Below are 25,447 nucleotides of genomic sequence, written 5' to 3'. Positions count from 1 at the left end.
ATTTACCGCAAACTGTACATTTAGAACGCTCCTCTCTGTACCGTGAGCAATTTAGCAAAAACAATCATAAGTGTCGTTATGGTTGGCATTGACAAAAGCTTTATTCTGTCCTTTAGGTTGGAGATCTTCTTGTCCTTTCCTAACTTTCTAAAACAGAATGTAAATAATAGATGTAGATGTACATTTACTGATTAGTTTATTATTACTAAAATAGTAATTTGTGCACCAGCAACTTGATAAAAAAAAAATAACGAGATTGAAATTAACATTTAACATAAATGTCTTAAATGTAGCAGCAAACTGGTCAAAACTTCAACAATTAAAATGTCAGTATATAATGCAAATTGTATATAAATTGATGAGGTTAGCCACAGTGTAGCTGAAAATCACTCCAGCTATTTAAGTCAGTATTGGCCCGATATCAAATATCAGTTTAGTCAGTGGTATCTTATCCTGAATATCTCTTCAATAAAAACAAAAAACAAACTATCTGCTTGAATATATACTATGGTTATGTGACATAGCAGGGGGTTTTCAGGGGTAATTCAGGTTAATTGAATCTTAAGTAAATGCAGTACAAATCAGCAATGTGTAGATGTGTATGACAAATAAAATTATGTACATGCAAATGTATCTGCAATAATACATACACAATCAACAATCCTATATACCTAAACACCAGTCAGATTATCTTCCAATTCTATGTTCCTCTGTGATTGAAATACAACAGAGTAAATGTACTATATCAAATGAAATGACTGAGATAATATGCATTACATTAATCTCATATCACTATAATCTGTTGCAGCCTGCAGGAATCTGACAAATATAAAGGAGAAATCTAGAGGAGAGAATCTGTATTTGCACCACAAATTTCTAAAATCTAGACTGTAATGATGTCATTTTCTGTCACTTCAATCTTTTTGGCCTTTGTTTGAGTAGTATGTTGCAGTAAACAACGCAGCTCTCTCAACAAGAGCCCAGCGCTCTGAGACTGTTGGAGAACCCTTCATCCTATGAAGTGTTTTCCTAACTGTGACATGACTAATCTATTTTAACAACACAAGTACCATAGTAAACTACCTGACACTCCTCAACAGAGGGCCCTGCAAACCACTGGATGATACTTTAGGATGACAGAGTAGTTTCCTACTTCTAAAGCCGCATCCACGTCATGTGGTAAAGATGGTGGCTACAAGCTCTTCACTTCACAATACAGTTAGAAGTCAGCTATGTTCAGCTCTTATTTGTAAATATTAACAGGACATACTTCCTCTTCGTTGTCACCTAGCTGGTACCTACACTTCCAGTTTTGCCCTCACGCTACTTAAGTACATTTAAAGGTCCCATATTGTAAAAAGTGATATTTGAATGTTGTTTTGATTAAAACCCAGATTTAGGTGTTAAATAAATACTGTAAATATATCAAAAATCTAAATCCACAAAGAATTGCACACAGCCTGTATTTAGAAAACTTTGCCTTTAAATGAGCCGTCACAACTTCTGTAAGGTTGTGATGTCACAACTATATTGGTAGAAATTGTGCTATATTACCGTTACAGTGATTCCCCAGCTGCAATGATGGTGCACAGTTGTAGAGAGTCCACATGTGGAAGACCCAGGCACACTGACCAATAGGTTGGGCTTTTTCAGGAAAGTGGCTTAAACAGATAATTTCAAATAAACAGTACAAAAAATATGAGAAAACTAATGTGTTTTTCAAATATCAAAACATGTAACTCAAACTCAACCTGGGAAAGACTGAGCTACTTTACCTCCCAGGGAAGGGCTCTCCCACCACTGACTTCCACATCACTGTCCAGGACACAGTGGTTGCCTCCACAGAAACCGCCAAAAACCTTGGCGTAACTCTTGACAACCAACTGTCCCTCTCAACAAACATCACCGCCACTACCAGATCTTGCAGATTCTTGCTGCATAACATCAGGAGAATCCTCCCGTTTCTCACCCAGAAGGCAGCTCAGGTCCTGGTCCAGGCACTGGTCATCTCACGCCTGGACTACTGCAACTCCCTCATGGCTGCCAAAGCCATCCGACCTCTACAACTCATCCAGAATGCAGCTGCTCGATTGGTCTTCAATCTTCCCAAATTTTCACACACAACACCCCTCCTCCGCTCCCTGCACTGGCTACCTGTGGCTGCGCGGATACGCTTCAAGACTCTAGCTCTGGCGTACTCTGCTGCTAACGGTTCAGGTCCTACTTAAATCCAGGACCTTGTCAAACTCTACACTCCTGCCCGTCCTCTCCGCTCTGCATCAGCCAAACAGCTGGCGACTCCCACCTTGCGTGGGTCAACTCGCCTCAAAACCACTTCCAGACTTTTCTCTGTCTTGGCTCCCAAATGTTGGAACGAGCTCCCCACCGACATCAGGACCTCAGACAGCCTGTACATCTTCCGCCACAGGCTGAAGACCTATCTCTTCCAACAATACCTCGGTTAAGTCATGGTCACCTAACAGATATATATATTTAAAAAAAAAAAAAAAAAGTTCTTATTCTCTTCTCTTCTTTTCTTCTTTAACATATAGCACTCCTTAGCAATGACAGTTAGCTCTTAAAGTTATGTACTTACTCGATTCCTATGGTCTATGTCTAGTACCATCAGGTTGAATGCACTTATTGTAAGTCGCTTTGGACAAAAGCGTCTGCTAAATGACATGTAATGTAATGTAATGTAATGTAATGTAAACACTTATAGTAGAGACCCAAAGCTACATGAGAACAATATGTCTCATTTAATGTTTAAAAAAGCATCAAATTTCCAACTTTGTAACAGTATATTCTGTCTTAACTTTTACAAAGCTGAATACAAACAAAGCTATAAGAGGTTAACAATAGTGATGGACTAATTAACCTTCATGAATTATTTTCTTTATTGTCTGAGCCCACAAGATGGCAACCTCTGTTTAACAAATGGGTTGAAAGCACACTGGATTGCCATTTCTTGAGCCTTTTTCTTGAAACTGACATCACCAACGAGTACAGCTAAATTCTCATGAAGCTTCATTAAGACATCACAACACTTAGTGTAACACTCAAACTCATGAACTCATGAATTCTTATGGCTGTACTAATCCATCAAATTGAATCATTCTTGATGTTTTGTTCATCACTTTTACACATTTGCACAGTATTCATACTAGAATTTTAAATAAATCTGGTGGCACAGAATGAGTTTTTTCAAAGTTGACCCACCAGATGGCTGATGCTTGTTAACCAATTTCTGTCTGAAAAAACAGGACATCATGGAGCTTTTGCTGTGTCATTTAGCATCTGGTTAGCTTAGCTGCAGTTCAAATGGGTTTATGTAAACGGTATGTAAAAGGGGATAAAACGCAGCCAACTTAGCATGCTGCAAGTCAAAGTTCAGCTGCAACACAACTAAATGTGATGATGTAGAGGAACAACATGTAATAGGGCTTTTCCTGCACATGGAAAATGGTTGTATAATTAAGAATAAGATTGCTGATTTTCCAGTTCAGAGGACCATATCACAAAATCATGTAGAAATACCACTGGCACAATATGAAGTGGTAACTATATCAGACCACACTGCAAATATTCCTGAGAAAAATATTTTTTTTGTCAAATACAGAAAGCACAACATTTTGCCACGACAATAATAACTGTAGCTGTCTAAAAAAGGTGTCAAATATATTGGGTTTCATGAAAATTGCTGTGGGAATTGATCATATAATACATCTATATTTTTTTTACTTTGCTACTTTTATTTATTAATATGTAGACCTCTTCAAATAATCATTAACTCTCTAAATAGAGCCAAATCACATTAGTTTAACACTTGTGACATAGTTGCCTACATGAAATAATGAAACTAAATTATTTTAGAAATGATCTTAGCTGTAGCAATGGGATTGTATACTGGCATTTATGGCCTTAAACCACAGATAATATGACATACTTAGCATTGAGGCGATTTCTGCTGGACACAACAGCTTGGTTTAAGAAATTACATGATTTTGTTTGAGACAACACAGGTTTAAACCCATCTTAAACTTTAATATCCATCATAACCAATGAAAAAACAACAGCCCCCATTAGATTTAGATAGAACAATTTTACATAGCTGGTTACCTGAGCTGTCAGGTGAATATAATATGATAAAAAATTTGGTTTTAAAGAATCAAGACAGAACTGGATTGCTTACTTCTGCAGCAATGAATGGTTTTCTATAAGACATATGGCCTCAGACGTATCACAGGCTAATTGGATGTGCAGTGAGTGTGAAAAAACACATCAGCAACAACAAAAGTCGACAGAAATCTTCAATCATAGCTTCCTGGCAGCTTCAAAAGAGTTTGAATGTGTGAATACTTCCAAGTCGTGGCTTTTAACTGCCAAGTCGTTCCGCTGGTTATCCCCATGAGATTTGAATGCAGCCTAAGATCAGTTTCAGTATATGGAGCGTGTGGAGAATCCATTTGAGCTGTCCGGGGAAGCCAGTTGTTCATCAGTGAGCAAGCCAGGGGTGAAACTGGCTTTATGGAAGCCCCCTCAGGGAACCCAAGTGTCAGTTTGGAAGGCTTTCAAAGCAGTGGATAAAGCAGGCTGCGCACATGTGTGACACAGAATCGTATTTTACACACCGCTACAAACAGAGCTTAATTTGTCCTTCTTACCCATAATCCCTTTGGTTAATTCACCATTCCATTTGATCCCAATGGTCCTACATGTCACCTCAAGCTACACCGAGCCATCCGGAGCTTGTATGTGTGTTTACAGAGAGGCGTTTGTCTGAAATTGAGAGTGTAACCCTTTTTTTTTCTCTATATGTTTACAACAAATAACATTTACCATCTGCCTCCCTTCCTATACGGGGAATGCTGCGATGCCGGCTTCATCTCTCCTACCTCGTCTCTTCTCGCTAAATGAAATTCCGTCTCCCCCTTTTTTCCTTTCACAGCTCAGCACTCATTTTAATTAGCTCGCTCTCTGATCTCTCTTTTTTGGTCTCCCTCTCTGATAATTCTCTCTCGTTTCCTTTGCATTTCTCTGTCTCTCTCACTCATTCGCTCTCATTACAGTCATTTCTCGAGTAATTAATGAGCTGCTATCTGCCTCCGTGTCACTAGGGTCATGAGCTTTCTTGCTCTCTCTCTTTCCCTCTCTTTCTCTTTCTCTCTCTGTCTCTCTCTCTCTCTCTTTCTCTTTCTCTTTCTCTTTCTCTCTCTCTCTCTCTGTCTCTTTCTCTTTCTCTTTCTTTCTCTCTCTCTCTGTCTCTCTGTATAGCGTATGAGTCATCGGGCGCTCTGTTTAGCTGCCGCTCTGTCTTTCTACCCTTCTTTCTTAGATGGAGAGGGAGAGAAAAAAAAAACACGGGAATTGTATGACCTCCGACGTCGCTGCAGATTTTAGCTCAGTAATTACGCTGAGAAATGAAAGAGATATAAAGAGTGGACCGCACAACTCGACTGGAGGAAGGTGAATGGCTTCTTAGTCAGACCACAGTAGTGATTTGATAGAATATGCAGCATTCACATCAACATTCAGTGGAGTTTTATCTCACCGACTTCATTCAGGAAAAGTGTCAATTGCTGAAACTGATGCTGAATTGATTTTCTCTGTACGATAAATGTCCTTCTAGCAGTCATTGTAATGTGTCAGAGCCAATAGTAAAGGATACGGATACTGATATTCTTTATTTTTTTCCATTCCACACAGATTGACCTGCTGCCATTAGTACTTATTTGCACACCAGAGTATGTATTAATCGGCAGCTCTAATTTACCATGCATCAATATGCAGTTTGTCTGGATAACCTGCATAGATAAGGAAAAACATAATGTATGGTAATACAACGTGTAAATACAACGCCTGACAAGGCACGTGGAATAGATTTTATTATCAAGACGATGTGTGCAGATATAGATCACATGCTAAAGGGACAGTTTACTCTCTTACCTATGTTGCTATTTATCAGTCTAGATCGTCTCGCCAGTGCCTGACCCTACTCCCAGTTAATCTAAAAAAGGGGCAAAGAGGTGGAGTGGGGTGAGCAGAGGTGGGGCGAATGCAGCGGCGAGTCATCTGTGAGGGCACACACCCGTCACTCAAAGCAGCCATGCCCTTGATTATGTAGAACTTTAAGCCTTAACATGCATTTAACAGGTGAGTTTTATAAATAATTCAAACGCTCACAGTTATGAAGGGAGAAATTAGCTAAAGTGACCAAACAGTTTTTTTGTATTGTTGGCGAAAAAGTAATTTGATGTGTTCTGTAACAACTAAACTCTGTACTGTTGTATAAATCCGTTGAACATACATATATAAGACATTAATGCAGGATTACGTGACCTGGCACGGTTTAGGATTTCAGTTTTATGGGACAAACTCATTAAATGAATCAGCCTAGCATATCGTAAGAGGATGCTCTGGCTGATACGATAACATCAGAATAGGAATTTGACCTCTCAAGTATGTTCTGATATCGAAAGTAGGACATAACAGGAAATAACAGGACATTAGAACCTTAGTTACCCAGAAACATTGACGCACGAACCTGCAAGATAAAAAAGACACCAAGTGTTGTCTGGCTCAGAGTTGTTCTACCATTTGGATCTGTCTGTCACCTTTGGCATTTGTATCTGTTTTTGATACTTGCTAAATAAATCCCGCACAAGGCTGCCATTCGAATCTACCTGGTCTTCAGTTGTTTTTCTTTAAAGATTTTCTACAACAGTACCTTGAATCACTGCTGGTAAACATGTTTACAGGCCTGGATCAATACAGATGTGCATCCATGCACTGTCTAATCAAACATGTGTCATCACTCATCTCCAGCATGGAAAGACGAAGTGCTCTCTCTACCTCCTTGGTGATAGAACTCCGTCTCTATTCAGCTGTTTAGTATGATGTGACTCTGTTTGTTTATGATTGCTTGTGTTCTCAGACTTGAATACTCATTATAGTCTTTATAATCTTTCAATATATTATCGTGTATTAAAAATACTTAAAGGCAAGCAAGTTCTTCAATACTTTTAGTTTCTCACGAAGGAATCTTTCCTTAAATTCCACGGCATGTATCAGGCTGTAAACATGCTTATTTCTGTTTCTATTTAAGTTTCACTTCACTTCACTCTCTATTGGAGCCAGCTTCAAGTGGCCATTTGAGGAACTGCAGTTTTTTTGGAATGTTCAATGGAATGTCTTCCATTGATCATAATGGGATTGGTACTGTATATTTGAAAAACTTGACAGTAATGTCTGTTTCTAGAAATCAAGGTTACTCCAGATAACTTATGGACTAAGCAGTTAAGGAAGAAATTAGTTCTGACATGGAACTGTTCACAAGAATGTCTGTATGTTATCTCAAGTAATCGGGTTATGATTTCTGGAAAGAGACATTGCTGTTGAGTTTTTCATATGTATTTTTAAGCCTCCTGTTATGTTATGGGTCAAATTGACCCATTTCTAAGTTAAAAAAATGCTAAATACATCTTTTTAATCAATGTCATGTTAAATTATTGCATTTTATACGTAGGTCTTTCCAATGTACATTTAAAAAAGTTTTAACATACATTTTTTATGAAAAACGCGTGAATTATTCTCATTGAATCATGATCTGTGAGAGCTAAAGAACACCTTTGCACTAAATATTGATTGACATGGTTAGTAATGGAGTTATTAATGAAATATAAACCATGTTTTTCTATTCTACCTACTAAATTTTCTGACACTTGTGGATAATTAAACATGCCTCGGGTAATAGCTGTTCCTAAAAAAACGAACATAACAGGAGGGTTAAGTAAGGTAGCATAGAGTCCCAACAATCGAGAGAGAACAATCTAGATCTACAGGTAAGAGAAAACATGTGTGTTTTTGCTTTTGGGGTGAGCTGTCCCTTTAATACCAGATTCAATAATGACACACACATTATACTCCTCTTTTAGATGTTCAGTGTCGATGAGACAGTATGTCATATTTATTTGTAAGTGCTTGGATTAATATTCCCACTTTGGACTGAATAAGAGAGCTGTAGGTTAATCATGTGCAGGCAACACAGTTTAACTGACAGCCCATGTGTGTGTGAAGTGCAGTGCAGAAACACCACAGTAAAGAATTTGCACCACAGATGGAGAGAAAAGTGAACAAAAGAGCATTTGGATTTTAACACGTTAACTGTGCTTTCCTGGTGAGAAGGAATTATAACTGCCTGATAACATCTGTTCTGTTAATGCTGTTTTATTACACTACTGAATCACTTCATGTCATGAACAAAAGATACACAAACACACACACACACACACACACACACTAATTAGAATAAGCTGCTTTTAAGCTGGTGTCACTGATGTGTTTTCTCTGCAAATACTGTATTCTTTCTATCACACATGATATTTTCTATTGAAGTGATTCTATCATTTCTCCCTCACATTGTCTCTCCTCTGCTTGTATGATCATCTTTATGAATGACCTGATTGAAACAAATCAGTTACTTATAGCCTCTTGAAAGATAGGTAATAGCTTTATTTCAGGTTCATAATTAATTTACTAATGCTTTATAGATGCATTGGTAACGCTTTATATTAAGGTCCTTGTAATAACCATTAATTAACAAGTAATAAGGCCCTTGTAAGTCCTTACAAGATGCTTATTAACATTATTGTGTGTTTATAAGCTTATATAAGTGTTAATAATGGCATTACAAACACCCATTATGTCTTTGCCATGCCTTTATTAATCTTATTTTGTTTGCTTATTGATATTAAAATATACTTTATTGCTCATCTATTATAAGTTAACTATAAGTTAACTATGCTTTTTGCAACTACCGGATCTAAAGCGAGAACAATGCCTTATTACTTGTTAATTAATGGTTATTAAGGACCTTATTATAAAGCGTTACCGATGCATTTATAGAAAACATTTCATAAGTAGTCTCTGCTTGCTAAAGCACAAATCTAAAGATATTTTTCAGAATCGGTCAAAGTGTTCAGCTGGAAAGCGAATTGTTCACATCATACTATGTATATTATTTGGGAAGCAACATCATACAAACCTTTTTGATGCTATAACCTTATTGTTTTAGCTGCATTTCTCTTATTGCCAATGATAGATGATCAACATGCCAGTTTCAAGTGCTGGGACCAGTGCTATTTTTTAATATATATTTTTTAATCTTTGCTCTGCCAATTCTAGTTATCTCAGATCAATCAAAATGATTGTTTCATGGAACTTTTCAAAAACATGTTTGGTGATTGGCTGTTGCCTGACTGATAAGGGATTTTATTACCAATACCAATTTAGAGGGAAATAATTTACAGATTAATATAATATTGGAAATTGTGAATTTTGCCACAGAATAGAAATACCTTTTCTGTTTGGATTCTGCACCAATTTTGCACTGATATGAAATTGCAGAGATACATAGATAGCAAAGATTAAAAACACCCAGCACGGCATACAAAATAAAGAAAAATACTTTTTTTTTTTTAAATAGAAAAAGAAACTATCCAAAAACAAACAGGTTTACATACTCAAAATGAATAAGAATAAATCAGTTTGAGTTAGTGCAGTTGTATGAGAGTCTAGTGTCATGAAATGATATTCAGAAGGCTGCTTTCTACAACAAAGGTAATTTCCCTTATTATACCAAATACAGTCACTGGGCAAAAATGGGTTAAAAATAATACAGTTATAAACGTTGGTTATCTTTTAATCAATGCTTGGGGTTGGGCTTCTCCTTTTCAAGCCATCAAGTCCACAGTTATAAATGGCGAGTCATTAATATAATAAGGAGTTTTTTTTTAATACAATAATCCATCTTACTGATGAATTAAGACAAAGCAAGTGGATGCTGGAGGAGGATAAACAACAGCAAAGGGATATTTCATGACTCGGCAAATGAAAGTTATTAATGGCTTTTCACTGCTCTATAAAGCATTGATAAATGATGTTACAATTAAGTCGTTAGCTACAACTTAGTTTTATCCTATTATTTTGACACCATTCTATACTGGCAAATGAGTCACAAAGTTTTCACACAAAATCAGTCTTTTTTTGCTGTGGTAAAGTGTGAGAAAGGCTTTTACTCTAACCGAGCCTGTGTTGCGTTTGGGTATGACCGTGCGAGTGTATGTTTGTGTGTATTTGCACTGTGATCCCTTTAATCCTGATTCGCCCATGTCCTTCAAACCCCAATCAAGGTTGTCATTAATGAGCATTTTCTGTCTCCCTGCCTCGCCCCGCTCTTTTTCTCTCTCTCTCTAAACCTTTCCTAATTAACTACAAGCCCTGCTGCTTACTAATGATGACTGAATGTATGTGTGTGTGTGTGTGTGTGTGTGTGTGTGTGTGTGCCTCACACCACTGCTGAGCAATAAATGACTCTAATAAACATCTCCTCTGGTTTGATTAGCCATGCCTAAAAAGTTGGTGGTGATTCAACTCTTTGAGGGCCTTTGGGTTCATCTTGTCATGTCTAGTCATTAAGATTTGTAACTTCATCACAATCTGATTCCAGTTGCCAAGTTTAATACATGCTTATGTATTAGTCACTGACTAAAAACTAGCACAGTACTCTGACAACAACTTGTAAAGTACAAGGCATGCTTCTCCATGATGTATGTATTAGCCATCCTACTATGTATACACCTCAACTTTTAATATAGCCCTCTGCATTCAGAGCAGTTTTGTTGACATAGAAGGAAGTGCAGTGGGTGATAAGTAGTCTGTTAGTCCAGCCTAGCATGATAAAGTTAGACTCAATAGAGTGAACACTGTAGAAGAGTGTGCACAGGGTGATGCACACACATTTTTACTGGCACTGCATACTAGGGCTGGGCAATATATTGATATAAAAATATATCGATATATTTTTAAATATAATATGGAATTAGACCATATTGCATATATCGATATATATACATTTATATATAAATATATATTTTATATATAAATGCTGCCCTTACTAGGGTTTGTCTATATTAGTTATTTTGTAATGCTCCTTTTTTTTTTCTCATATAAATATATTTATTTCAGAAAAATATTGGCCTATTTAATTTCATAGGCTTTTTTAATTTAAATGTGCACTTTACGGAGCTTTGATTTTTTTTTTTTTTAAATTACTCCTGTTATACAGTATTTATGTTCATTAAGTAAACGGTTTTAATTAAACTACTTGTGACATGTCATATTTGACTTTGACTGAACATTTGCTCTCACTTTGCGATAAAAATATTGGGATGTATATCGTATATCGATATGCAGCCTAAATATATTGGGATCTGACTTTTGGTCCATATCACACAGCTCTACTGCATACTAAAGACTTTGAAGAAACGCTTGGAATATATATAAGTTTGAAGTTCAAAATTAATGTCTCCATTTTCTCTGTCTTTCTCAGGTGTCGTGTCCAGGTGGGGTGGTAACCATGGAGAGGATGTTGCTGTGTGTGATGCTGGCAGTTGCCATGGCTGTGCGGGCACAGATCTGCCCAAAGCGCTGCGTGTGTCAGATCCTGTCACCCAACCTGGCAACCCTCTGCGCCAAGAAAGGTCTACTGTTTGTACCGCCCAACATTGATAGGCATACAGTGGAGCTACGGCTGGCTGACAACTTTGTCACAAGGTAACTTATTCTATACTGCCAAGGGAGCTAATCATTTATCTGGATAATACTGCAGACACTGCTTCTGTTGTCACCGCCTTACTAGGACAACGTACAGTACAAACTTTGTTTGAAACCATGACTTCAATCATGTAAGTGAGACCGCTGCATAGTGACTTAGTCCTTTGTGACATATGTTACTAGAAAACTGTACAAAGACAGTATTTTTCAACAAGATCTCCAACCTAAACGACAGATAAAGACATTTGTCAATACCATCCATAACGATACATATGAGTTTTTGTCAAAATAACTCATATTAGTGTTGAGCATTCTGTGAATTTTGGCTCCAAAACGACTGACCTAGGTTTAGCGCAGAAAAAAATCAGGGTAAGGTGTTATAAAAGACAGTTTAAAAAGTAAATAAATGTACATAAATGCTGAAAGTGAAATAGTTATGAGAGTGATGTGAGCCACGTAAGTTACTTAAAAAACCTAAGTTCTGTGTCACAGTGTATTAGGCACACTTTGTCATGATGTGAGGTTGAAAACGTCCTGATTCAGGCATATGCTACCTCACGGCTGCTGCGCTCTTCCAATCAACGGCGCCTGGCTCTGCCACCCGTTTCTTCAAGGCAATCCAAACGTTTGTTGTTCCCCGTTGGTGGAACACACTACCAGTTCTCTACCTTTAAAAAACTCCTGAAGACCAGCTCTTCAGAGATCACCTTCTCTCCGAGCACCACACGACAATTCAACTCCTTAAAGAATCATCACTAGCACTTATTGCTGCACTAACGCCTCTTATCGCACTAAACCTTGATTGTTTCCCTTTTCTGTAAGTGGCTTTGGATAAAACCATCTGCTAAATGACTAAATGTAAATATAAAAATGTTCTTTGAGAACCTCAGCAGCAGTTTTCGTTTGCAGGGCTGTTCCAAATATAATTTATTTTTACATGCAAAGCTTCTGTTGAGGTTCCTCAATGAAGTTTTGATTGTCTGCCGTTATATTATAAAAAGTCATTGCCCTAAAAGGAATATAAAAGTCCCAAAATTCTCAATGTGAATGAAGTGATTCATCTGATTTACTTGTCTTGCCACATATGATTTTTTTACTGTTTAAAATAGGTAAAATCTTGTTTTATTATAGAGCTGTACAGAGCACACTGACTCACTCAGTCTTTGTCCAACTTTCCCTCTTTTTCTCTGTTATCGTTCAGTATACTGTAAGTAGCATACAGGAATATTTTTATTTCTAGCACTAAAACTAATAAGATTACAACTGTTAGGAAAAGGTTCTTGTTAGGATCCTCCATTGTTTGTTGTCTTTTCAATAATGTGCTCACTGGACGCTGATATATATGTGTATAACATTCAAAAACATAAATATTTGTGTCATGCTTTCTCCAAGATTGATCACAGTTGTCTTCGAAAATCTCCACCATGACAAGGAACACACCTGTATTTTAAATTGAAGATGAAAAGTTACCTTAATATACAATGTTTCTGCAATATTAATTGAGTACTTCAGTGACGTTTAATTATTAATAACCATTGTTTTATAGTTAAAAAACTAAGTGTCCCAGTCCTTGGAAAGTTCAGTTTGAATGTGTGAGAATGAACAATTTTTCTTCAAAGCTGGAAACTAGAGACACTGATCTATGATGTCATCAGGCGAGAAAGCCTGGAGCTTCTCCGGCGAAGATGAATAAGTCGCTGAATTTTTGGACAGAGCGGGCATTGCCCAGGGTGCTTTTTATGACGATATGAGCACATTATCTGCCGGCACTAGAATGAAATAAAACTCATTTAGGTGTGAAAAAAGCACATTCTTTGAGGCCCCAGAGTAAGTCATAGTCGCTTCATAGTCAATGGAGCAGCTGAAGGCTGTCTCCTGATAGCACTGCAGTTTAGAGCCTTGCTTCTCTGGTTTGTAGCCTTTGGAGAAAGTTGTTCATACTCAGAAATATTAAATGAGCTCCACAGGATAAAAAGAATTGCATTTTTGAATTCTCTTTACTATCCTAATAAAAGCTCTCTTTCAACACAACTGAAAGAATGACAAAAGCAACTCCACCTTTTAAAGAATACTTTTGATATTTCGTTTGACCGACAGCTTGTTGGAATTGTCGGTCAATAAATGGGCGGGTCCATCATTATTTTAGCTTTTCTGTTTTTAAATCCTCTGTAGCTTTGCAGTTACTAGTGCAGTGCCTGTAGGAAGTTTGTATTCTTACATTACATGCCACACTACAATGTCTGCACCTCCATTAAACACTTTTCATAAGTTACGCACACCATCCAGCATATACACATTGAACATTGGTAATCACTGGAAACTATTCGAATATTATTGGAAAATCCAACCTTGTAGTGCACTTTAAAACTCCGAAAGATAATAAGGCTAAATAGACTTACAGATGAGATGAGTCAGGCGTGGAAATCCAGAATATTTGGAGCGTGCTGCTTAATTTGACTCAACACGGGAAACCTCACCCGGCCCGGACACGGAAAGGATTGACAGATTGATAGCTCTTTCTCGATTCTGTGGGTGGTGGTGCATGGCCGTTCTTAGTTCGTGGAGCGGAGCTCCCCTAAAAGGCGTCCGAAAACAGTGCAATGCCGCAACACGCCCTACGCAAATAATGATATTTTGAAAAATGAATAAAAAAATCTTCAAAATGCACACCTTTGTGCCACGGTCAGAGAGATCCACACACACACGCAGACACTTCTTGCTTTATAGATAGAAGTTCCTTATGTATTCAAATCCAATCATTGACATTTCAAATTTTCAAACATTATCTGACGTTGGTTTCTTGATGATGACATTGCAACTTCTATATTCTTATTCATAGCCAGTGTGTACAATTTCAATTTGAAGATGCAGACTACAGAGACAGAAGCTAACCAATGTACTGCTGTGAACAGCACAGATCAGAGGCAAAAAGTCACACATTAACGCAGACAAACTAACAGATGGAGGCAGCTGTGGACCTTCAACACTCATGTTCCTTGAGGTAAAATTACTGTTTTTGTCAAAGCAGTCTGATGGCTGTGAAGAGTGTGATATGTACTGCTGTGGACAGGGCCACAGAAAAACAAATTTTGTGAAGACCTAAAAAAATTTCAAAATGTACACCAACTTTAGAATATGTTCACCATTTTTTCTGACAAGGAACTGAATCCGTTATATTGCACTCTTCAAATTCAGACTCCTTTGACAAAAACAGCAATTTTGCCTAACAGAACATGAGACTTGCTGGTCTAACGTACTGCTGCCTCATTCTGCTTGTTATGGTGTGACTGGGATCTAAACTAACTGTGTTAACTCGAAGTTCTAGATTAATCCACCTTTAAACAAATAGCAGATCTCGTGTTGGAGGAGGCATTAGAAAGACTTATTGTCTAAGTGATCTGTGCTTATCTGTGTCCACAGTGTGAAGAGGAAAGATTTTGCAAACATGACACGGCTGGTGGACCTTACATTATCCAGAAACACCATCTCCTACATCACACCTCATGCCTTTGCCGATCTGGAAAACCTCAGAGCTCTACACCTCAACAGGTACGGATCTGCATACAGCTGATGTGTTTGTGATATTATGGGTACTTCACGAAATCCTCTTAATACATTTGAGGTATTGTACTTTTTCCCATGAGTCTTTCTTTCTCTGTCTCCATTAGCAACCGGCTCACGAGGATAGGCAATGATACATTCAGCGGGATGTCGAAGCTTCACCACCTGATTCTCAACAACAACCAGCTGGTGCTGATTCACCAGGGAGCATTCAATGACCTGCTGGCACTTGAAGAATTGGACCTCAGCTACAATAACCTGGACTCTATTCCTTGGGAGGCCATCCAGGTCAGGATCCCTTTAAACTGTAGAAGCCTTTCAAACATGTCTGGCTGGAGGGCCTTCAGAATATTCATTTTCAAAGCATAATAAAATGGCCATAAAACCTTTTTAGCCATTTATTTGAAATTAAAATAAAGCAATCTTAAGGGCTTTTGGAGTGAGCAGAGGCCATTATGTGGACTATTCATTAAGCTTCACTGAACCTTCATTTTAAAGCATTTTCGGTGCTAACAGTTTTAATTTTACCAGTGCTCTTTGCCAGCCGACAAGTATTTTATGTAATACAAATGTCATGGACTCTGTGGATCAGACTATTAAATGCTTTGCACCTGATGATAATTACGTTCTCTGTTTTGCTGTGATATTTTTGCAGAAAATGATCAGCCTCCATACGTTGAGTTTAGACCACAACATGTTGGACTTCATTCCAGAGGGAACGTTTTCCCTGCTACAGAAACTGAACCGACTGGACGTTACCTCTAATAAACTGCAAAAGCTGCCACCGGATCCACTGTTTCAACGAGCACAGGTAATTTCCACCACATTAAAACCCAACGTAACAAAAAGGTCTGAAACTCTTTAACACAGTCAAGCATTGCATCTAACTTACGATTTCTTGTGTGTGGATTAAAGATATAATATGTAATATTTCTGGTTTAAAATGTGTAAAAAAAAGTAGACATTTCGTTGCTGTATATAGGATGCACACACACACACACACACATATATACTATATAGTCATGTATTGAGGTTGAGTTGTGTATATATATATATATATATACATACATACATACATACATACATACATATATATATATATATACATACATACATACATACATACATACATACATACATACATACATACATACATACATACATGTATATATATATATATGTATTTATGTTGGATATTCTTATTTTAAAATATTCGACTATTGACAATTTTGTTTGATTTTATTTTGAGCATATTAACTCTATGCTATATAAATAAACTTGGCTTAATATATGAATGGTACTCAATTGGAAAACTATAATATTAGTGAAAATTTGATCCTTGTAAATCTGTTTTGCGCAAATTTTGATCATGAAGCCAAGGAGGTTATTTTTTTTCCAGTTTAGTTGGTTTGTTTGTCAAAATGATTGCAGAAAACCTGCCGGCCTGATGTTCATGAAACTTGGTGGAAATGTGTAGCCTGGGCCAAGGAAGAACCCATTAAATTTTGGAGTGGATCCGAATCACGGGTCGGATACACAAATTATTTTTCACTTTCGTTAACATTGGGAGATGGAGTTGGCGGAGGTCTGCACTCTCTGAGAGCTCTTCTCACTTCCACTACATTTTGAATCATATTTCATATTTTCTGACCCTGGTAATTTATAAAAACCTGTCATCCAATTCTGGGAAGCAGCAGGCCACAGGGTAGAGAAGGGAAAAAGTGTATTTTTTCACTTCTCTCTCTTTATCTGTTAATAGAAAAAGTGGCAAGCTACCACACACTCAGCTTCCTAGGTGGTTGAATTAGACAGTTCCCAGTGAAAATGTGGAGTTGAGTGTACAGCAAGGTGTTAAAATTGTTACCATTGTTTTACAATTGCAGGTCCTGGCCACATCAGGCATCATGACGTCCACTTCTTTTGCGCTGTCATTTGGTGGGAACCCTCTACACTGTAACTGTGAGTTGCTGTGGTTGCGAAGGCTGAACAGAGAGGACGACCTGGAGACGTGCGCTTCACCCCAACACCTCTCTGGCCGATACTTCTGGTCCATCCCTGAGGAGGAGTTCCTCTGTGAACCCCCACTCATCACCAGATACTCCCATGAGATGAGGGTGCTGGAAGGGCAGAGAGTTACACTTAGGTATCCCTTTCTGTTCTTAACTGAGATGCATCAAAAATAGTTTAATATAATATGATATAGCACATTATGAAGCTTTCTCTTTATCCAAAACACACACACTGTCTTAATTTCTGTAGTGGTGCATTATGTGTACAAGCCGCTCAGGAATACATGAAATGCCCAACTGTTCACTGAAGCACAAGACAGGAACATCACGCTAAAATTTTAAGGAGGATGAAACTAAATCAAGAACAGGTCTGAGAGATGATGATTACTTCATTTGCATATATATTGGTCACACGCTTCCAATCAAGATAGATGTTTTCAAATATGGAATTATGGGCAGAAAAAGGGGGCAGAGGGAATCAATGATATGCAATTATTCTCTTTCCTTCATTGTGTCGTGTCCTCAGCACCATATATAAAGTATATTATCAGCAGGTCAACACACCGAACATTTCTCATCATGTGCAGCTTCAATTTTATTACATTGATTCATAACTCGGTAACAGCTCTGAAATTCATGACTTTGGGCTGCTTTCATTCATACCTTTTCATTTTCACACTAGCGTTAAAGATCAGCACTACATGGACAGAAAATCACCATGTCATCTGCGTATAAGGTGATTAATGATTGAGTTACCAACCATGCACTCATTCTCCACTGAGATATAGATCATCCATGTACATGTTTAAAAAAAAAAAGGAGACACAATACAGCCCTGTCAAACTCGGTTATTCACAAAAAATGAAGCAGATACAGAATTTCCCCATTAAACTCGGATCGTCTGGTGAGCAAATTTTAAAACTAGGATTCTTACTAGAAATATAGGAACTTCTCTTTGAACACAGTTATTGAACTTTTCCTTGTATATATGTAAAATCTTATTTTGGTCAAAACTATGCTTATCAGTGCCATATCTATGCTTGCAACCAAACTGGTTTAGGCCGGATATATTGTTCACATTGTTCATATTGTAACAGATAAAATGGCGTCATTTATTTGTCAAATTTATGATCCTGTTCCTTGCTATTTGCTAACCTCTTGCCTTATTCCATCCTTCCATCCTTCTTTGTCTCTGTAAAATTTGTTAGCTAATATGAACATTCAACACTGCAATTCAAAGGCTGTAATGTAAAGTGTATTCTACAAACTTTTTTAATTAATGTGCCCTGCATACACAGTCGATGATGGTTAGACTCTCCCACTCAAGTCCCTGATGGAGGTTGGAAAGAATCCAGAAACCCCAGTGAAGCAACGCTTTGCTGTTACTGTACAGTTGACCCCATTCTGTCTTGTTTCCAACACTCTACTGGTGTTCTTTCCTTCAAGGTGTAAGGCAAGGGGTGACCCAGAACCAGCCATCCACTGGATCTCTCCGGAGGGCAAACTGGTGTCCAACTCCTCCAGGACATTGGTGTACAACAACGGGACTCTGGACGTCCTCATCAGTACCGTGAAAGACACCGGCTCCTTCACCTGTATCTCCTCCAATCCTGCCGGTGAAGCCCACCAGACGGTAGACCTGGTTATTATTAAACTCCCCCACATCTCCAACAACACCAACAACATCCAGGAGCCTGACCCGGGATCGTCGGACATTTCCACGTCGACCCGAGGCGGAGCCAACGGGAGCAATGTGACGGGGGACGTGAAGGGCGGGGTGGATAAGAGGGTGGTGACGGCCGAGGCCACGTCATCAACGGCGCTGATCAAGTTCAACTTCCAGAGGAATATTCCAGGAATCAGGATGTTCCAGATACAGTACAATGGGAGCCAAGACGACTCACTAGTTTACAGGTAAGACTGACCACCACAATACTTCATACTTGTTCAAAATGGTATTTCAACACACTTTTCCTTTAATTAATGTCGCACCTCCTCCACTTTGGATTTTGCAGTAGTGAAAATTGTGATTTCGATATAATTACAATTAACTGTTTAGCCCTCTATGGTTGTGCCCATTCACTCACTACATAATACTACATACTACATAGTGAGTTTTCCATTTTGTGCCTCTGTCTGAATGTACAGTGAGAATTATTAAACACTTTATAGTGTAATCACAGTATCTTACAATGCATCATGAAAAAGTATTTTACAACTGACGAAGCATTATATTCCATCATGCACTGATCTAAGAGATAAATGGCAGAGGGTTGGAACCAGTCATACAAATGTGAAATGTTAAATTTCAATGATATGTTGAAGTATGTTTCACCAGTTTCTTAGCCATGTAACAACTAGTGAATTGATGGTGTCTGCATTGCAACGTTATGGCAGATATCCCAGCTGGCGACCCAGGTTTTTTTTTAACGTTACCAACCTCTCTTCTGCACAGTAATTGCCATTGGCAGCGCTGCTGGGTAAAAATTAAAAGTGTTTTTAATTTCTAGTGTAATTACATTGGAGTGCTGTCCTGCACAATATTAATTGATGGATGGAGCCGCAAGCTATATTCCCTCGTTTTGGGGCTAACAGGACTGTCTGCATCACCTGTGTGCTTGGTTTCCAAATGGTACTTTGCCATTCAAATTAACTTTTTTATCCACTGCTTGTTAGTTGCAATCCACCTTTTTGCAAAGGGTTATCATATAACAACCCGCATTAACATGTCAAATCAATTGGCGAAATTTGTGTTGATCGCGTTAACTTTGACAGCCCTAATTTATTATGGATGGCCCAGCAGCCATCATTGAAAAATAATCTGAGTAGTGTCTGTGCCCTCTACAATAGAACTCCTGAGACAGTTAGTCGAGAGTCGTGAATGATTTTGGACACAGACTATGTCACCATGACGTTCATCACAGCAGAGTCAGACAGTTTACGCAATGGAAACCGAACCATGATATGGCTAATGTGGAGGTAGAGAATTACCCAGGTCTGAGCTGTATAGATTAGATTACAGTAGATTAAATGCAACTTTAATTATCCTGTTGGGATCCTGTCACTAGGAGACCCTATGAGAACGCTTTGATCCTGTGAATGAAAGCTGGCTACAAATAAAAACAGCATATTTGAGAGCTACATAAAGGAAATGGCAAATAAAAGTAGATAAAAGGCTAAAACATGATCAAATGATTGTAATTGCATGTTTCCTTGTCAAAACAGAAATCATGGTAGTGTTTAAGATGGACATCGTTTCACCAGAGGACATATACAGACTATTTGTTATTACATCTTAGCAGAGATCTTTCATGTCAGGACACATTAGACCAACAGGAGATGAAACAGGAATGAACAGGAATAGACACAACGTGAGAAAGTTCACCCTCACTGAGACCCGGGCAAATAATGCAGCTTGCAGTCTGCTGCTGACTCACCAGGACGGCCTTGACAGGGGGAGAGCTCTGGCAGTCCTTCTTGACTTTTGCCGTTTGCTCAGGATTACACAGATTAGATTGATCTCACAGGGAATGATTGTTATTTGAGCTAAATATTTACTCCGGTGAAATGGGCGAGAGGGAATTAACAAACACGTAGAGCTTTCATAGGAAAATCGGCCAGTATTATCTGCCTTTCATATCGCTGCTAATCCCTATACATACTTCATCAGTACGCATCATCATCAAGATGCCGGGGGAGCATTGACCATCAGGGTCATGATGATGACAATACCATAAATGTTGTGATATTTCGTATTTATGATTTTTTTTACTACAAGCTATTTGTGATCCTTGATCTCCTCCAGTCTTTATCTCTCTGTGACTACAACAACTTTAACAAACATAGACCATTCACAGAGGAATCTGCTGGTTTTATCTGCCTTGCATAATATTCCTAATCTCTGTGCATAATTCATCAGCACTTAACCCCATTCAGAAAATGCATCATCAAGAGACGGCGCCGATGGGATTTATAGCTGTCTGTCTTGCAAAGATAGCGTCATCACTTTTCACATCGAGATAGCTGCCTTTCCTCTCCATCTATTTCTGTCTCTGCTTCCCTCTCTTTCATTCTCGAAAGCACACCAAAGATGTTGTGCAGCACTTGGGATGTTGTGTAGTCATTTGCTTAATCCTTTTTGACATATTATTGGTTGACTGTACAAAGATAATATATTTAATGTTCAAACTGATCAACTTTGATGTGCATTGTAAATATACACACATTCAGAATTTGATGCTGGCAACATGTTCCAAAAAAGTTGGAATAGGAGCATGTTTACCACTGTGTTACATCACCTTTTCTTTTAACAACATGATGCTAGGGTTTACCAACTCATTGCTGAAGTTGCATGAACCTTTCAGCATTAATGGAGCCTTCACAGATGTGACAGTTACCCCTGATGCCATGGACACTAACACACCCCCATACCATCACAGATGCTGCTGCTTTTGAACTTTGTGCTGGTATCAATCTGGATGATCCTTTCCCACTTAAACCCAGAGGACACAATGTCTGTGATTTACATCAAATCTGAAATTTGGACTTGTCAGACCACAACACACTTTTCCACTTTGTGTCAGTCCATCTCGGACAAATTTAGCAATTCTGATTCTATTATCGATTCTCTTATCTATTCTCATTGTCTCTTTAATATCTTCATTGTTAGACAGAAGATACAGCATATCCAGCAAGCACTAATAATTGCTCTGTTACACTATTATTGGTACAGAGAAAATTTAATTTGGGGGTTTTAAGTCCAACTGATACAACAACATACAATATAATACACTTTGGCTACTAACTTTTGGGAATATTTAAAGTTCTTTGCATTCAACTTGATCCAAACTAATTTGGACATGAAACAAAGAATGCTTCTGTAAAAATGAACATATAAAACAAAAATACAACTGCACTTTTCAACTTTGGCAGATTAAATTTATTTAATATTTTGGTGAAAACAACATGCAACTTTGACAATTCTAGATTTCATCTGAGCAGATTACCAAAATACATACAGCAAATTAACCGCCCGAAATTCTGAGGCATCTACTGTGGCAAAAGGCTTCACCACAAATCAGTTCACTCGACTCTTTTTCAAAAAAGTGACTAGCAACAAAGCTAGCGACTTCTTCTGGTGTTATTGGAGACTTTTGGATAGTTGTTCCTACTCTGCATAACAAGCAGTGGGGGCTGCCGGTGGCCACTCCCCTGTCCCAAAGCACTCACAAGCGGCCCAGTCCTCCTGTAGCAGTATCTCTCAGCTGCCATCAGAGAGCAGGAGCTGTTAACCCCTTAGCGTCCAGTCTCCAAATGAATTGCGCATGCGCGACCTCAACGCTGACTGGGTTACAGGCGTAGGAGGAACCGATAAGCAAAATCATCAAGTAGGCAGTCAAAAAGTTCCTAGGAATCATATTACTGGGAGCCGGTTCTCAAAAAGAACCCATTCTGGATCCCCATCCCTACTCAGGCCCAGATAATTCGACTGATATATTTGATATATGGCTTTACTTTTCATGGTACGGTTTTAACGTACATTTGTAGATGCAGCGACACATTGTTTACTCACAACGATTTTACGAAGCGTTCCAGAGCCCCTAAGTCATGTCCTTTAAACAGTCGTGTTGGTTTTTAATGCAGTGCAGTGGGATCGGAGTTTGGACATACCTCATCTGATGCTTTGCCCCTTATGTGCAGAGATTTCTCTGTATTCTCAGAATCTTTTTAACGATGTTATGGATTGTAGATGTTGGAATCCCTGAATGTCTTGCCATTGTGTGTTGAGAAAAATTATTCTTAAACTCCAGTCATTCCAGCCATCCTCAACTTTCTCAATCTGTTGCCCCTGTCCCAACTTTAGAATAGGCACATATTTACAAAAAAACATGAAGATGGTAAGGAAAAATATTGTCTCTGTACAGTTTTTTACTCAATATATGTTAAACTTTAAAATACTTGTTGGAAGGTATTACACTGGAGAGCATGATGGCCACAAAAACAAACTGCTTCCTGCGGGGGCGTGGAGGAGGAGTGATCAGACAGCCTTTCACCACCCACTCTGATCCTTCCTCACTCTGTCACGTTACTCTCAACTCTTTCTTTCTTCCTGTCTTTTCATCCTCCCTTCTTCCTCTTCTTTTTTCTCCAATATGAATCGCCGGTCATTTGTGTTTCTCCGTGTTATTTTGCAGCTCCTCTTGTCTTTAGATAGCAGATTGATTTCCATTCAACACCTCTGCTGGCACAAAGCAGCAACCCATTGATTCTGTTTTTTCATTACCCAAACACAGAGAAAAAAAAGAGTAGGGGGACAGAGAGGGAGAAAGAGAATACAAAAGAAGCAAAATAGGGAGAGATGAGTTGAAAACATGGGGGAACGGCGAAGGCCGAAATGAGAGGGAAAGTAAAAGACAGACAAGGGAAGACTGCTCCCATTGTCACAGACAGGCCACTTACTTTTCAGGTTCAATGAGAGGTTATTGATTTGCGCACATTGACATTTCTGCGCTCTACTCCCCACCTGCTCCACATAATGCTCTTGGATGTAGCTGTGTGTTTCTGTCGCACTGTGAGTTCAGCTCTCTGCGTAAACACATGGATAAGTGGGTGATAGTTTAAAGCTTTCTACAGACGCACATCCCCTCGGTTATGTTAACCTCCTGGATATGCAATATGCTGCACATCTGAAATGTTATAGTAGTAACACTTGATTCTGTATCGACCCCTGCAGGGAAACCCCACCCACCACTCCTTCCACTGGGAGGTCAGGGTCAGCTGCAGAACAGCGCTGCCGGGGCTGACAGGGATTCAATGTCTCGCTCAAGGACACTTGAGACAGGCAGATGTTTACTGATACAGTACTGCTGTTTTAACGCCAATAATCCTGCTTAAGTATTGTATTTCTGTTCCGGAGGCTTTATGCCCAGTCGGTCACACTGCAAAACCCTTTCGCAACAACAGCAAACTCACAGCAAACTCACAGCAATTCTGTTTTTTATTACAAGTATATGATACGATGACTGATACTATATGATGATGATGATCAATTATGAGTATTATGAGTGCAGAATGGCTTGACAATGGATCATTTTTATTTCAAAATAGCGATTTAAAAGGTCTGATTTTCAGATCACAAGAACCACAAATTAAATATTAACTTACAAAATTAACAGAGCGGTGTGTTATTTGCCACATAAACAATAAAAGTGATTAAATCAGCTTAGTAGTTGTTGATTGTCAGAGCATCCCAGCTACTGGTGACTCAGGGGAGGATCAGGAGGGGCGATCGTCAACCTTGTTCCCCTCCTATGTGGAATAAATAAATAAAACAGCATTAAAGTGCCCTTTGTGATGCCACCATAGTAAATAAAGCATAATCAAGTGCCCTGTAGCATGTCAGTTGATGGAGAAAACATGATAAAGTGCTCTCCAGTGGAGAAAATATTCTTTATACATATTGCTTTGTTTAAAGCAACAGCGTGGAGTTTATAGAGAATAGTTGCAATTAAAATGACATTAGTAAATACTTTGCTTAAATTGTTCAACCTTATTCCTAAAACAAAATTTGAGATTTAGCTTTACTGCATCATGGTGATATTACTTTAACGATGTACAATACCAGTTGAAAGTTTGGACATACCTCTTCATTTCTTTATTTTTTTGTTATTTCAACATTGTAGATTAATACTGAAGATATAAAAACTATGAAAGAACACATATGGAATTATGTAGTAACACAATAAAAGGGTTAAACAAAACGGAATATGTTGTGGAATGGCTTGCCTTCTTAATGTGAGACCATCCAAGCAATAACCTAAAATATAAAACATATTTTGGTGTGTCTAAACTTTTGACTGGCACTGTAAATATGGCATTTGTTTCCTCTTTGGACATTTTCTGTGGTCAGAGAAAAGTTGCAGTTTTCAGATGTTCTTTTCTTTCCCATGGACTCGTTAACCTTTTCCGTCAACCCATCAATTAGTCCAATTACCTTATTTTATTGTTTTGTCTTCAAGGCCAATCTAATCTAATCCAGAGCACTAAAGTAAGGACCTGCATGTATAGGCTTTGGCAAAAGTTTTTCATACAGGGCTACACAAAGAGGCATGTTTTTCTCCACTTATCTATCTACGGTGCCATTTTAAAACCTTGGGTCACTGTTTGTCTCTTTTCTTTTCTCCCTTGAATGTAAACTGTAGGGATCTAAATTGAGTCATCCACACAGCTCTTATCTCAGCCTCAGCTGTTAACTCCCCACTTCA

General features: G+C 38.4%; 1 protein-coding gene across 3 annotated transcripts in view; it reads left to right on the top strand.

The window, feature by feature from the left end:
- lrfn5a (leucine rich repeat and fibronectin type III domain containing 5a) overlaps window positions 1–25,447 on the top strand; it is a 144,265-nt gene that overhangs the window by 104,434 nt on the left and 14,384 nt on the right. For all 3 annotated transcript variants that reach the window (XM_059352871.1, XM_059352874.1, XM_059352873.1), the window contains 6 exons: window positions 11,390–11,613; window positions 15,034–15,162; window positions 15,282–15,462; window positions 15,830–15,985; window positions 17,058–17,317; window positions 18,630–19,097. In XM_059352871.1, coding sequence (XP_059208854.1) covers window positions 11,417–11,613; window positions 15,034–15,162; window positions 15,282–15,462; window positions 15,830–15,985; window positions 17,058–17,317; window positions 18,630–19,097 — 1,391 coding nt within the window. In that variant the 5' untranslated portion in view covers window positions 11,390–11,416. The remainder of the gene's footprint in view (window positions 1–11,389; window positions 11,614–15,033; window positions 15,163–15,281; window positions 15,463–15,829; window positions 15,986–17,057; window positions 17,318–18,629; window positions 19,098–25,447) is intronic.

Source organism: Centropristis striata, chromosome 16 (assembly GCF_030273125.1).
Source record: "Centropristis striata isolate RG_2023a ecotype Rhode Island chromosome 16, C.striata_1.0, whole genome shotgun sequence".
Lineage (NCBI taxonomy): Eukaryota > Metazoa > Chordata > Actinopteri > Perciformes > Serranidae > Centropristis > Centropristis striata.
Note: the sequence above shows the minus strand (reverse complement) of the source record. Positions and strands in the feature narration are given on the sequence as shown.